A 17,178-nucleotide genomic window follows, 5' to 3' on the forward strand; every position below is an offset into this window, starting at 1 on the left:
AGAGCCCTGTTTTCATTTGTTTTGCTCTAACGGGATGAATCCCAAAATGGCAACCCTTTTCCCTACTTAGTGCACTACATCTGACCAAGGCTCTGTGGGGCCCTGGTCAGAAGTAGTGCACTCTACAGTATAGTGAATAGGGTGGCATTTGGGACTCGTCCAGGGCCTTTAATGATGTAACACCTTTCTCTCTATCTCTCTGTGTGTCGTGTCACAGCTTCCTGCGGCTAAAGGCTTTGTGGCTGACAGCTTTTATTCAGGCCTGACGCCCACGGAGTTCTTTTTCCACACTATGGCTGGTCGAGAGGGCTTGGTGGACACCGCCGTTAAAACAGCAGAGACCGGATACATGCAGGTAACACACACACACACACACACACACACACACAGCGCTGGGCTGCTGCCTGCTGCACCGTACCCAACACCCTCTGCTCTCTGCTTGTATTCATGAAAAGAGGGACAACGTGTGCTCCCTACAAATGTAAATCTTATCAGGCTCCCTCTTGAGTAGCGATCAGGGTTGTCTCCTAGAGCAAGGGCTATTCAACTCTGACCCTATGAGGTCCGGAGCCTGCTGCTTTTCTGTAGCGATCAGGGTTGTCTCCTAGAGCAGGGCTATTCAACTCTGACCCTATGAGGTCCGGAGTCTGCTGCCTTTCTGTAGCGATCAGGGTTGTCTCCTAGAGCAGGGCTATTCAACTCTGACCCTATGAGGTCCGGAGCCTGCTGCTTTTCTGTTCTACCTGGTCATTAATATCACTCACCTGGTGTCCCAGGTCTAAATCAGGCCCTGATCATTAATATCACCCACCTGGTGTCCCAGGTCTAAATCAGGCCCTGGTCATTAATATCACCCACCTGGTGTCCCAGGTCTAAATCAGGCCCTGGTCATTAATATCACCCACCTGGTGTCCCAGGTCTAAATCAGGCCCTGATCATTAATATCACCCACCTGGTGTCCCAGGTCTAAATCAGGCCCTGATCATTAATATCACCCACCTGGTGTCCCAGGTCTAAATCAGGCCCTGATCATTAATATCACCCACCTGGTGTCCCAGGTCTAAATCAGGCACTGATCATTAATATCACCCACCTGGTGTCCCAGGTCTAAATCAGGCCCTGATCATTAATATCACCCCACCTGGTGTCCCAGGTCTAAATCAGGCCCTGATCATTAATATCACCCACCTGGTGTCCCAGGTCTAAATCAGGCCCTGATCATTAATATCACCCACCTGGTGTCCCAGGTCTAAATCAGGCCCTGATCATTAATATCACCCACCTGGTGTCCCAGGTCTAAATCAGGCCCTGATCATTAATATCACCCCACCTGGTGTCCCAGGTCTAAATCAGGCCCTGATCATTAATATCACCCACCTGGTGTCCCAGGTCTAAATCAGGCCCTGATCATTAATATCACCCACCTGGTGTCCCAGGTCTAAATCAGGCCCTGATCATTAATATCACCCCACCTGGTGTCCCAGGTCTAAATCAGGCCCTGATCATTAATATCACCCCACCTGGTGTCCCAGGTCTAAATCAGGCCCTGACTAGAGGGGAACAATGGAAACATGCAGTGGCGCTGGCTTGGCGGTCCAGAGTTGAGGGTCCTAGGGGTGTGTTGTTGATGTGGTCAGATCAGAACAGCTCACCATCTGACTGATGACACATAGCAGAGGAAGGGTGTTGAGTGGTCACACACACACACACACACACACACACACACACACACACACACACACACACACACAACAAGCAGGATTAAATAGGCCTATCTGTTGTTGAGTCATCCTCTGATCTGTTCTTCTGTGGTGGATGTGTTGTGTGTCAACAGAGGCGTCTGGTGAAGTCGTTGGAGGACCTGTGTTCCCAGTATGATCTGACGGTACGGAGCTCCACGGGTGACATCATCCAGTTCGTCTATGGGGGGGACGGCCTGGACCCGGCCGCCATGGAGGGGAAAGATGAACCGTTAGAGTTCAACAGAGTTCTGGACAACATCCGGGTCAGTCACACACACACACACACACACACAGACACACATACACACAGAGACATACACACAGATACAGAGAGAGAGACACACACAGACACACAGAGACATACACACAGATACAGAGAGAGAGACACACACAGACACACAGAGACATACACACAGATACAGAGAGAGACACACACACAGACACACAGAGACATACACACAGATACAGAGAGAGAGACACACACACACAGACACACAGAGACATACACACAGAGACATACACACAGATACAGAGAGAGACACACACACAGACACACAGAGACATACACACAGATACAGAGAGAGAGACACGCACACACAGAGACACACGCAGACGCTCACACTCCCACACCCATTATTCTCTTAGACCTCACCTGTCGTCAGTCTGGCAACAATAACATAAACAAGCCTGCATTTCAAAGTGCCAGACTTCAGAATGTGCATACGGTGAAGTGAGGTTTTACCCAGCGTGCATGTTGTCATCTCTATGTATGTGTTGATGATGCAGGTCAGCTGTTTGTTCACCCACCCACAGTGACTAATAACACATCTGCACTCCTCCCTCTATCCCTCCCCTCCTCCCTCTAACCCTCCATCTCTATCCCTCCTCTCCATCCCTCCATCCCTCCATCCCTCCTCCCTCTATCCCTCCATCACTCCTCTCCTCCTCTCCATTCCTCCTCCCTCTATTCCTCCATCACTCCTCTCCTCCTCTCCATTTCTCCTCCCTCTATCCCTCCATCACTCCTCTCCTCCTCTCCATTCCTCCTCCCTCTATCCCTCCATCACTCCTCTCCTCCTCTCCATTCCTCCTCCCTCTATCCCTCCATCACTCCTCTCCTCCTCTCCATTTCTCCTCCCTCTATCCCTCCATCACTCCTCTCCTCCTCTCCATTTCTCCTCCCTCTATCCCTCCATCACTCCACTTCCCTCCATTCCTCCTCCCTCTATCACTCCATCACTCCACTTCCCTCCATTCCTCCTCCCTCTATCCCTCCATCTCTATCCCTCCTCCCTCTATCCCTCCATCACTCCTCTTCCCTCCATTCCTCCTCCCTCTATCCCTCCATCATTCCTCATCCCTCCATCACTCCACTTCCCTCCATTCCTCCTCCCTCTATCCCTCCATCACTCCTCTTCCCTCCATCTTTATCCCTCCTCCCTCTATCCCTCCATCACTCCTCTTTCCTCCATTCCTCCTCCCTCTATCCCTCCTCCCTCTATCCCTCCATCACTCCTCTATCCCTCCATCTCTATCCCTCCTCTCCATCCCTCTATCCCTCATCCCTCTATCCCTCATCCCTCTATCCTCCCTCCATCCCTCTCCCTCTATCCCTCCATCCCTCTCCCTCTATCCCTCCATCCCTCTCCCTCTATCCCTCCTCTCCATCCCTCTATCCCTCATCCCTCTATCCCTCATCCCTCTATCCTCCCTCCATCCCTCTCCCTCTATCCCTCCATCCCTCTCCCTCTATCCCTCCTCTCCATCCCTCTATCCCTGCACTCTCCATCCCTCTATCCCTCCTCTCTCCATCCCTCTATCCCTCCTCTCATCCCTCTATCCCTCCTCTCTCCATCCCTCTATCCCTCCTCCCTCCAATCCTCTATCCCTCATCCCTCTATCCCTCTATCACTCCATCCCTCTATCCCTCCTCTCCATCCCTCTATCCCTCATCCCTCCATCCCTCTATCCCTCCTCCCTGTTTCCATCCCCCAGTCTGTCCATACGTGTTCAGAGCAGCCAGCCCTTAGTAAGAATGAGTTGGTCCTGACGGCAGAGTCCATCATGAAGAGGAGTGACTTCAAGTGCTGCCGAGACAGCTTCCTCGAGGTAAATAACTATCACGTATCCACTTGACTGCTTCTAACTGCGTTCAAAATGGCACCCTGTTCCAGTGTTGACCTGGGCCCATTGGGCTCTATATAGGGACTAGTGTTTACCTGGGCCCCTTGGGCTCTATATAGGGACTAGTGTTGACCTGGGCCCCTTGGGCTCTATATAGGGACTAGTGTTGACCTGGGCCCCTTGGGCTCTATATAGGGACTAGTGTTGACCTGGGCCCCTTGGGCTCTATATAGGGACTAGTGTTGACCTGGGCCCCTTGGGCTCTATATAGGGACTAGTGTTGACCTGGGCCCCTTGGGCTCTATATAGGGACTACTGTTGACCTGGACCCCTTGGGCTCTATATAGGGACTACTGTTGACCTGGACCCCTATATAGGGACTACTGTTGACCTGGACCCCTTGGGCTCTATATAGGGACTAGTGTTGACCTGGACCCATTGGGCTCTATATAGGGACTACTGTTGACCTGGGCCCATTGGGCTCTATATAGGGACTAGTGTTGACCTGGGCCCATTGGGCTCTATATATAGGGACTAGTGTTGACCTGGGCCCATTGGGCTCTATATAGGGACTAGTGTTGACCTGGGCCCATTGGGCTCTATATAGGGACTAGTGTTGACCTGGGCCCATTGGGCTCTATATAGGGACTAGTGTTTACCTGGGCCCCTTGGGCTCTATATAGGGACTAGTGTTGACCTGGGCCCCTTGGGCTCTATATAGGGACTAGTGTTGACCTGGGCCCCTTGGGCTCTATATAGGGACTAGTGTTGACCTGGGCCCCTTGGGCTCTATATAGGGACTAGTGTTGACCTGGGCCCCTTGGGCTCTATATAGGGACTAGTGTTGACCTGGGCCCCTTGGGCTCTATATAGGGACTACTGTTGACCTGGACCCCTTGGGCTCTATATAGGGACTACTGTTGACCTGGACCCCTATATAGGGACTACTGTTGACCTGGACCCCTTGGGCTCTATATAGGGACTAGTGTTGACCTGGACCCATTGGGCTCTATATAGGGACTACTGTTGACCTGGGCCCATTGGGCTCTATATAGGGACTAGTGTTGACCTGGGCCCATTGGGCTCTATATAGGGACTAGTGTTGACCTGGGCCCCTTGGGCTCTATATAGGGACTAGTGTTGACCTGGGCCCATTGGGCTCTATATAGGGACTAGTGTTGACCTGGGCCCCTTGGGCTCTATATAGGGACTGGGGTGACATTTAGGACACAGACCTATATTATGGTCTATCAACAGCCACAGCAGATCTTCAAATATTATAGATTTATCAAGTTATAGATTTATCAAGTATTAGATTTATCAAGTTATAGATTTATCAAGTTATAGATTTAGTCAAATCATCCTTCAGTCACATGTAGGTGAAACATGTTGATTTCTATATAGAATCTGAACGAGCGTATTCTACCGTTTCCATGACGCTTCCCTTTGTCAAATAGAGTTCTCAGAATTCAAGAGTTGCAGCTCTATTTCCAAATGTCACTTGTTCCAAGACTATCCATGCTGTCCATGCATTCAGCATGTGACCACTAGCGTGGCACCACTGCTCTGGCTACTAGGCAAAAACGACTAACATAATACACTTCAAATTACAATATGCTGTTCTGTGGTCAATGGAAGAATGGGCGATAGAAACCAGATAGAAGCTGATAATGGTGCGTGTGACTTCAGTTACGTTCTGGTTAGCCGCCGATGTCCAAACCAAGTACTTTCTCAATGTCTTTCCATATCAGGGTAAAGATGAAACCAGGCCTGCAGGTGAGCGACTGTCTGAGACTGTGGGTTTGAGACTCATGGAGTCTTACACGGGCAAAGGCAGAAATTGTGACCATAGATAACTTCTTAACATCAAATTCCCTGGCAGACAAGTTGATTGCGAGGAAGACTAGCCTGTTTGGAAAACAGTGAACAAAGGCGGGAGCTTGCCCCCCCCCCCGTGCAAAACATCATACCAGCGGAGCTGTACTCCACATCAGTGATGGAGGGTGGTAAAGCAACACTCACGGCGTGCGGATGTCAATGAAAGTGTGTCATCCTCAACACCATGCATCCCGCTGTGACCTCAAGAAGAAACCGGAGACGGCGACAGACTACAATCAAACAATCAAACAGCCAAGTCAGCAGGTCCTGCTCTCTCTCCTCAAGCACCACAGCTCCCACTGGGGAAACAACAAGACACAATGTGAAGTCGGCTGCCTCACACAAAGCCCTGAAGCTGTGTGCTGACTGTGGAACCTGAAGCATGAAGAGAACTTGATTGGTTCATGTGTAAAGGCACCGGTATAAGGGCCCAATACAGTGTCTGATACTATCAACAGATGACTGTTTTTTTTATATCTTGTCATTTCATATATTTCCATTAATATTTATTTTATGCAATTTAATCCTTTACAATTCTTCATGTTTAGGAATACAGCAAATCATTTCAGCTGTGCACCTGGCAGGTTATATTATTATCATATTTTTCATTTCTACTTAGAAGAAGCTGTAACTGGACTCTATTAATTACTAGAACTCTTACTACTAATATAACTTACAAATCATGTTGATCAAATGGAAACACTGTAGTGTTTTATTGTAAAGGGAATGAAAATAGACTACAGGACTACGTTGTTTCTCTTAGGACTTAATAGAATTATACAAAACAACATGTCCTTGATGATCCATCTAAACAACTAGTCCTTGATGATCCATCTAAACAACTAGTCCTTGATGATCCATCTAAACAACTAGTCCTTGATGATCCATCTAAACAACATGTCCTTGATGATCCATCTAAACAACTAGTCCGTTTTTTGTTGTTGATTTGATTGATTTGAAGTATTTCTTTATGCAATTTAATCCTTTACAATAGTTTATGCACTATTTATCAAGCATGTTTGTGCTCCTTGCGGGTTGATATGCATCTGAGGCATATGCTAAAGGGGACGCCCAGCAACGTTCTCTAGTGGATACTGATAGGCTGAAAGGCCAGGCAGTTCTAGTGTTAAAGATGTGCACCATGAGACCTCCGTGCTCTAGGATTCCTCCTTTAAAGACGTGTACCATGAGACCTCCGTGTTCTAGGATTCCTCCTAATAAAGACGTGTCCCATGAGACCTCCGTGCTCTAGGACTCCTCCTTTAAAGACGTGTACCATGAGACCTCCGTGCTCTAGGACTCCTAATAAAGACGTGTCCCATGAGACCTCCGTGCTCTAGGACTCCTCCTTTAATGACGTGTCCCATGAGACCTCCGTGCTCTAGGATTCCTCCTTTAATGACGTGTCCCATGAGACCTCCGTGCTCTAGGATTCCTCCTTTAATGACCTGCACCATGAGACCTCCGTGCTCTAGGATTCCTCCTTTAATGACCTGCACCATGAGACCTCCGTGTTCTAGGATTCCTCCTAATAAAGACGTGTCCCATGAGACCTCCGTGCTCTAGGACTCCTAATAAAGACGTGTCCCATGAGACCTCCGTGCTCTAGGACTCCTAATAAAGACGTGTCCCATGAGACCTCCGTGCTCTAGGACTCCTCCTTTAAAGACGTGTCCCATGAGACCTCCGTGCTCTAGGACTCCTAATAAAGACGTGTCCCATGAGACCTCCGTGCTCTAGGACTCCTCCTTTAATGACGTGTCCCATGAGACCTCCGTGCTCTAGGACTCCTCCTAATAAAGACGTGTCCCATAAGACCTCCGTGCTCTAGGATTCCTCCTTTAATGACCTGCACCATGAGACCTCCGTGCTCTACAATTCCTCCTAATAAAGACGTGTCCCATGAGTACTGTGACTAGAAATGCATCTTTTAACATAAAAAAAAGCTTCTCTTAACATTAAAAGCATCTCTAAACATGTATTACCATTTCTAATGTATGTTGTTCTGACAGGTTTTGTGTATATTGTTACTGTTTCTTCATCAGTACATGCTCTGTAGTCCAGAGGGTTATTTGAAGGTATATATTACGTCTGTTGGTGATTAGTCTCCCTAGGCAGATGGGTTACCTCCCACTTTAACAATGTTCCATCATACACACTCAGGAACTGGAAGTTCTGATACTGGTTGATGAGGACAGAAGCCTGAAGTATTGTCATCGTTATTGTTGGAACGTTCCCCCTTTTTGTATATAAACTTTTAGTTGGAACGTTGAAAGTCAGATCAGTACAGGAGTCAAGGACTTCTACGACAACTTCTGGTTTCAAATTAATAGGCCTGTCCATTATCAGTTAATTAACTGATTTCAAGATAGCAGCATAATCACCTTTTTTTTTTCATTTGTTAGTTTATTTTGTTTTTGTTTCTAGTCATTACCATATTTTAATGATGAGTAATGTGAGCGCCCGTGCGCGCTCACGGAGTTGATTAATGAACGTGTGGGAAGGTTGATTCAGTCTGCTCTCTGTGGTTTCTACTTTGTCCCCCTCGTCAAGGCCTTGACAGACACGGGCTCAGAGAAGTATATGGAGGTACGGTGTCTAATGTGTATCATGTCTAGGTAATGGTGTGACACAAACCACGTGACAACAGCACCATTTCAACACTGCATTCAGTCAGTTGGTCAATTCTAAAGTTTGGCTTTTTCAATGTGTTTTACCCATGTTTGGATTAAAGTACTAATCAGGCAAGTGTTGAATCGTAGTAGGGGTTTGATTTGATCAAATAAATGTCGTACATATTTTAAATACATTTATTGTAGAATGCATCCACAGTTGATTTGAATGTATTTGACTAATCATGCAAGAGTTGCATCGTTGTAGGGTGTTGATCAACAGAATGTTTTTGGCAGGTTTGATAAATGGATTGTAGAAGACATCCACTGTAAATGGAATGAGTGTTTCCTGTTCTGTGATGTTACTGTCTGTCCTGCACAGCCTGACCTAGTGCGTAGTGCTGTGTTGAAAGACCAGTTTGTGTGTTGTGTGGAAGCATGATCTCCTAACGGTTCTCTTGATTTACCAAGGTCTGTACACTACATTATGTACTAACCCAGGGGCAAACGTGGTTGAAGAGACATCATTTTACAACCATCACTGGAACCACTTTACAACCATCACTTTAGAACCACTTTACAACCATTACATCCATCACTTTAGAACCACTTTACAACCATTACAACCATCACTTTAGAACCACTTTACAACCATTACAACCATCACTTTAGAACCACTTTACAACCATTACATCCATCACTTTAGAACCACTTTCCAATCATCACTTTAGAACCACTTTACAACCATCACTTTAGAACCACTTTACAACCATTACAACCATCACTTTAGAACCACTTTACAACCATCACTTTGGAACCACTTTACATCCATCACTTTAGAACCACTTTACAACCATCACTTTAGAACCACTTTACAACCATTACAACCATCACTTTAGAACCACTTTACAACCATCACTTTAGAACCACTTTACAACCATCACTTTAGAACCACTTTACAACCAATACAACCATCACTTTAGAACCACTTTACAACCATCACTTTAGAACCATCACTTTAGAACCACTTTACAACCATCACTTTAGAACCACTTTACAACCATCACTTTACAACCATAACTTTAGAACCACTTTACAACCATTACAACCATCACTTTAGAACCACTTTACATCCATTACAACCATCACTTTAGAACCACTTTACATCCATTACAACCATCACTTTAGTACCACTTTACAACCATCACTTTAGAACCACTTTACAACCATTACAACCATCACTTTAGAACCACTTTACAACCATCACTTTAGAACCACTTTACAATCATCACTTTACAACCATCACTTTAGAACCACTTTACAACCATTACAACCATCACTTTAGAACCACTTTACAACCATTACAACATCACTTTAGAACCACTTTACAACCATTACAACCATCACTTTAGAACCACTTTACAACCATTACAACCATCACTTTAGAACCACTTTACAACCATCACTTTAGAACCACTTTACAATCATCACTTTACAACCATCACTTTAGAACCACTTTACAACCATTACAACCATCACTTTAGAAACACTTTACAACCATTACAACCATCACTTTAGAACCACTTTACAACCATCACTTTAGAACCACTTTACAATCATCACTTTACAACCATCACTTTAGAACCACTTTACAACCATTACAACATCACTTTAGAACCACTTTACAACCATTACAACATCACTTTAGAACCACTTTACAACCATTACAACCATCACTTTAGAACCACTTTACAACCATTACAACCATCACTTTAGAACCACTTTACAACCATCACTTTAGAACCACTTTACAATCATCACTTTACAACCATCACTTTAGAACCACTTTACAACCATTACAACCATCACTTTAGAACCACTTTACAACCATTACAACCATCACTTTAGAACCACTTTACAATCATCACTTTACAACCATCACTTTAGAACCACTTTACAATCATCACTTTACAACCATCACTTTAGAACCACTTTACAACCATTACATCCATCACTTTAGAACCACTTTACAACCATCACTTTAGAACCACTTTACAATCATCACTTTACAACCATCACTTTAGAACCACTTTACAACCATTACAACATCACTTTAGAACCACTTTACAACCATTACAACATCACTTTAGAACCACTTTACAACCATTACAACATCACTTTAGAACCACTTTACAACCATTACAACCATCACTTTAGAACCACTTTACAACCATTACAACCATCACTTTAGAACCACTTTACAACCATCACTTTAGAACCACTTTACAATCATCACTTTACAACCATCACTTTAGAACCACTTTACAACCATTACAACCATCACTTTAGAACCACTTTACAACCATTACAACCATCACTTTAGAACCACTTTACAATCATCACTTTACAACCATCACTTTAGAACCACTTTACAATCATCACTTTACAACCATCACTTTAGAACCACTTTACAACCATTACATCCATCACTTTAGAACCACTTTACAACCATCACTTTAGAACCACTTTACAACCATCACTTTAGAACCACTTTACAACCATTACAACCATCACTTTAGAACCACTTTACAACCATCACTTTACAACCATCACTTTAGAACCACTTTACAACCATTACATCCATCACTTTAGAACCACTTTACAACCAATACAACCATCACTTTAGAACCACTTTACAACCATCACTTTACAACCATCACTTTAGAACCATCACTTTAGAACCACTTTACAACCATCACTTTAGAACCACTTTACAACCATCACTTTACAACCATAACTTTAGAACCACTTTACAACCATTACAACCATCACTTTAGAACCACTTTACATCCATTACAACCATCACTTTAGAACCACTTTACATCCATTACAACATCACTTTAGTACCACTTTACAACCATTACAACCATCACTTTAGAACCACTTTACAACCATTACAACCATCACTTTAGAACCACTTTACAACCATCACTTTAGAACCACTTTACAATCATCACTTTACAACCATCACTTTAGAACCACTTTACAACCATTACAACCATCACTTTAGAACCACTTTACAACCATTACAACCATCACTTTAGAACCACTTTACAACCATCACTTTAGAACCACTTTACAATCATCACTTTACAACCATCACTTTATAACCACTTTACAACCATTACAACATCACTTTAGAACCACTTTACAACCATTACAACATCACTTTAGAACCACTTTACAACCATTACAACCATCACTTTAGAACCACTTTACAATCATCACTTTACAACCATCACTTTAGAACCACTTTACAACCATTACAACCATCACTTTAGAACCACTTTACAATCATCACTTTACAACCATCACTTTAGAACCACTTTACAATCATCACTTTACAACCATCACTTTAGAACCACTTTACAACCATTACATCCATCACTTTAGAACCACTTTACAACCATCACTTTAGAACCACTTTACAACCATCACTTTAGAACCACTTTACAACCATTACAACCATCACTTTAGAACCACTTTACAACCATTACAACCATCACTTTAGAACCACTTTACAACCATTTTAACCATCACTTTAGAACCACTTTACAACCATTACAACCATCACTTTAGAACCACTTTACAACCATCACTTTAGAACCACTTTAGAACCACTTTACAACCATCACTTTAGAACCACTTTACAATCATCACTTTACAACCATCACTTTAGAACCACTTTACAACCATTACATCCATCACTTTAGAACCACTTTACAACCATCACTTTAGAACCACTTTACAACCATTACAACCATCACTTTAGAACCACTTTACAACCATTACAACCATCACTTTAGAACCACTTTACAACCATTACAACCATCACTTTAGAACCACTTTACAACCATCACTTTAGAACCACTTTACAATCATCACTTTACAACCATCACTTTAGAACCACTTTACAATCATCACTTTACAACCATCACTTTAGAACCACTTTACAGTCATCACTTTACAACCATCACTTTAGAACCACTTTACAATCATCACTTTACAACCATCCCTTTAGAACCACTTTACAACCATTACAACCATCACTTTAGAACCACTTTACAATCATCACTTTACAACCATCACTTTAGAACCACTTTACAACCATTACAACCATCACTTTAGAACCACTTTACAACCATTACATCCATCACTTTAGAACCACTTTACAACCATCACTTTAGAACCACTTTACAACCATTACAACCATCACTTTAGAACCACTTTACAACCATTACAACCATCACTTTAGAACCACTTTACAACCATCACTTTAGAACCACTTTACAACCATTACAACCATCACTTTAGAACCACTTTACAACCATCACTTTACAACCATCACTTTAGAACCATCACTTTAGAACCACTTTACAACCATTACAACCATCACTTTAGAACCACTTTACAACCATTACAACCATCACTTTAGAACGACTTTACAACCATCACTTTACAACCATCACTTTAGAACCACTTTACAACCATTACAACCATCACTTTAGAACCACTTTACAACCATTACAACCATCACTTTAGAACCACTTTACAACCATTACAACCATCACTTTAGAACCACTTTACAACCATTTTAACCATCACTTTAGAACCACTTTACATCCATCACTTTAGAACCACTTTACAACTATTACATCCATCACTTTAGAACCACTTTACAACCATTACAACCATCACTTTAGAACCACTTTACAACCATTACAACCATCACTTTAGAACCACTTTACAACCATTACAACCATCACTTTAGAACCACTTTAGAACCACTTTACAACCATCACTTTAGAACCACTTTAAACCATTACAACCATCACTTTAGAACCACTTTACAACCATCACTTTAGAACCACTTTACAACCATCACTTTAGAACCACTTTACAACCATCACTTTAGAACCACTTTACAACCATCACTTTAGAACCACTTTACAACCATCACTTTAGAACCACTTTACAACCATTACAACCATCACTTTAGAACCACTTTACAACCATTACAACCATCACTTTACAACCACTTTACAACCATCACTTTAGAACCACTTTACAACCATTACAACCATCACTTTAGAACCACTTTAGAACCATTACAACCATCACTTTAGAACCACTTTACAACCATTACAACCATCACTTTAGAACCACTTTACAACCATCACTTTAGAACCACTTTACAACCATTACAACCATCACTTTAGAACCATCACTTTAGAACCACTTTACAACCATTACAACCATCACTTTAGAACCACTTTACAACCATTACAACCATCACTTTACAACCACTTTACAACTATTACATCCATCACTTTAGAACCACTTTACAACCATTACATCCATCACTTTAGAACCACTTTACAACCATTACAACCATCACTTTAGAACCACTTTACAACCATTACATCCATCACTTTAGAACCACTTTACAACCATTACAACCATCACTTTAGAACCACTTTACAACCATTACAACCATCACTTTAGAACCACTTTACAACCATTACAACCATCACTTTAGAACCACTTTAGAACCACTTTACAACCATCACTTTAGAACCACTTTAAACCATTACAACCATCACTTTAGAACCACTTTACAACCATCACTTTAGAACCACTTTACAACCATCACTTTAGAACCACTTTACAGCCATTACAACCATCACTTTAGAACCACTTTACAACCATTACAACCATCACTTTACAACCACTTTACAACCATCACTTTAGAACCACTTTACAACCATTACAACCATCACTTTAGAACCACTTTAGAACCATTACAACCATCACTTTAGAACCACTTTACAACCATTACAACCATCACTTTAGAACCACTTTACAACCATCACTTTAGAACCACTTTACAACCATTACAACCATCACTTTAGAACCACTTTACAACCATCACTTTACAACCATCACTTTAGAACCACTTTACAACCATCACTTTAGAACCACTTTACAGCATCACTTTAGAACCACTTTACATCCATCACTTTAGAACTACTTTACAACAATTACATCCATCACTTTAGAACCACTTTTTAACCATTACAACCATCACTTTAGAACCACTTTACAACCATTACATCCATGACTTTAGAACCACTTTACAACCATCACTTTAGAACCACTTTACAGCATCACTTTAGAACCACTTTTTAACCGTCATTTCTACCAGCTTTTCCTGATGAGAATTAACAGTACTCTTTTTATTTATTTAATAAATTGTATTTTTCCACTGGGTTTCTAAAGTGTTTTTACGTCTCAGCAGGAGTGAATTATTGACATCTTATAATGGCTGTTATTGACATGGCGCTCTCTCTCCCTTTATCTATCACTGTCTCTCTCACTCTCTCTCCCTTTATCTCTCCCAACCAAAGGAGATCAAGAAGTTCATCAAGGCTACATCTGAGAAAATCAAGAAGACCAGGGACAAATACGGCATCAACGACAATGGCACCACAGAGGTAGACCTTTTCATCCTTTACATTTAACACAGTCACAATGACAATGACATCTCTCTTTCAAGCAGTCCATCCGGGATTTAGCTATTTCCTTTATATCATGCGAGCACTTGCAAATCTGACTCATCACTGCACTATTACTGCATAAAACAGTAAGAGCAGTGCAATATTACCATATAAAACTTGTCTAATCACTACAAAATAAGGGCTCGCAATTTTAACCGATTGGTCGAAGGAAGAGGATTTTTTAGAACGCTACTTGCCCTGTAACTGTAAATCTCAGTGTAAATCCTCTTGCTCACGGTCGCTCTCTCTGTCTCTCTCTGTCTCTGTCTCTGTCTCTGTCTCTCTGTTTCAGCCCAGAGTCCTGTATCAGTTGGATCGCATCACTCCCAGCCAGCTAGAGAAGTTTCTGGAGACCTGCAGGGACAAGTACATGAGGTACTGTATCTGTGGTGGTCACTGCTCACAGATGGTTGTGTCTGTGGGGGTCACTGCTCACAGATGGTTGTGTCTGTGGGGGTCACTGCTCACAGATGGTTGTGTCTGTGGGGGTCACTGCTCACAGATGGTTGTGTCTGTGGGGGTCACTGCTCACAGATGGTTGTGTCTGTGGTGGTCACTGCTCACAGATGGTTGTGTCTGTGGTGGTCACTGCTCACAGATGGTTGTGTCTGTGGGGGTCACTGCTCACAGATGGTTGTGTTAATGGAGTGATAAGTAACCTTGCTTGAGACTTGGAAGACTTGTGTTCGATCCCCAAGCTAATGCCTAGGAGAATCTTGGGAGACTTGTGTTGAACATCCCCGTAGGACACACTATGCCCATTGATCCTATGTCTCAATCCTATCTGTCTGAATACTTTTGTTAGCTCCCCAAGCTAATGCTTAGTCCTTTAGCTCAGCGGGTCAACCCAGGTTTGAACCCCCGGTAGGTAACACTTTACCCATTCATCCTACATGTCTGTGTCCCCAGAGCTCAGATGGAGCCGGGCTCAGCCGTAGGGGCCCTGTGTGCCCAGAGCATTGGGGAGCCTGGCACCCAGATGACCCTGAAAACCTTCCACTTTGCTGGGGTAGCCTCCATGAACATCACCCTGGGGGTCCCACGCATCAAGGAGATCATCAACGCCTCCAAGAACATCAGGTGGGTCGGGGGTCAAAGCCCTTATTAAGCTCCTTTTTTAAATGGCTTTAGGACAGGAGGATCCAGATCCGAGCCTGGAGGTCCAGAGTACTGCTGGTTTGCTGTTCTAAAGGATCATTAATTGTACCCGCCCGGTGTCCCAAGTATAAATCAGTATTTGATTAGAGAGGAAGAATGAAAATCAGCAGTGGAACTGGCTTCGCGGTCCAGATGGACCTGGTTTAGGATGGTCAGTCAACATCAGATGTGAGTCAGAGCTGGACTTGGAGAAGTCTCTCTTTATCCTCTCGCTTTTCTCTCCAGACTATTCTAGTAGAAGGATCATGAAGACTTGCTCATTGTTACAAGTTACTAGGAGAAGTTCACATTCAATCAATTTCACCCTGAAGCATAAAACCTAAAAACAGAAAGATAAATAGTTCTCATCCAAATTCTTCCTTGTCTCCCTGACTGAACGGGAATACGTCTGAATCCCAAATGGTATCCTATTCCTTACATAGTGCACTACTTTTGACCAGAGCCCTGTATAGGGAATAGGGTGCTGTTTGGACCCAGCCGGGGTCCTTCAGAGCGGACCGCCGGGCGCCGTGTTCCATTAGCTCTGATTGGTGTCTGCTTCTACATGACTAGACAGCCAAGAAGGTTCTTCCAATCACAGTGCCCAGCTGTGATGTTTCCCCCGTCAGCCGGTAGTTATTCTGCTCCGTGTCCTAATCACACGGCCCGGAGAGAATCCTGGAGAAGAATGAATACACATTAGGGAGAGAGGGAGGGAGGGAGATTCAGAGGGAGGGAGGGAGGGAGATTCAGAGGGAGGTAGGGAGGGAGAGAGATTCAGAGGGAGGTAGGGAGGGAGAGAGATTCAGAGGGAGGGAGGGAGGGAGAGATTCAGAGAGAGGGAGGGAGAGAGGGAGGGAGGGAGAGAGATTCAGAGGGAGGGAGGGAGAGAGATTCGGAGGGAGGGAGGGAGAGAGAGAGATTCAGAGGGAGAGAGGGAGGGAGGGAGGGAGAGAGATTCAGAGGGAGGGAGGGAGGGAGAGAGAGAGATTCAGAGGGAGGGAGGGAGGGAGAGAGAGAGATTCAGAGGGAGAGAGGGAGGGAGAGAGATTCAGAGGGAGAGAGGGA

The 17,178-nt window shown here is 43.6% G+C and overlaps 1 protein-coding gene across 2 annotated transcripts in view; it reads left to right on the forward strand.

Moving 5' to 3' along the window:
- The window catches only part of LOC120017466 (DNA-directed RNA polymerase III subunit RPC1), an 83,370-nt gene that overhangs the window by 47,005 nt on the left and 19,187 nt on the right, over nt 1-17,178 (forward strand). For both annotated transcript variants that reach the window (XM_038960222.1, XM_038960223.1), the window contains exons 19-24: nt 218-355; nt 1,835-2,005; nt 3,738-3,851; nt 14,824-14,910; nt 15,266-15,348; nt 15,883-16,053. In XM_038960222.1, the coding sequence (XP_038816150.1) occupies nt 218-355; nt 1,835-2,005; nt 3,738-3,851; nt 14,824-14,910; nt 15,266-15,348; nt 15,883-16,053 (764 nt within the window). The remainder of the gene's footprint in view (nt 1-217; nt 356-1,834; nt 2,006-3,737; nt 3,852-14,823; nt 14,911-15,265; nt 15,349-15,882; nt 16,054-17,178) is intronic.

The sequence above is a fragment of the Salvelinus namaycush genome, chromosome 22, assembly GCF_016432855.1.
Source record: "Salvelinus namaycush isolate Seneca chromosome 22, SaNama_1.0, whole genome shotgun sequence".
NCBI lineage: Eukaryota > Metazoa > Chordata > Actinopteri > Salmoniformes > Salmonidae > Salvelinus > Salvelinus namaycush.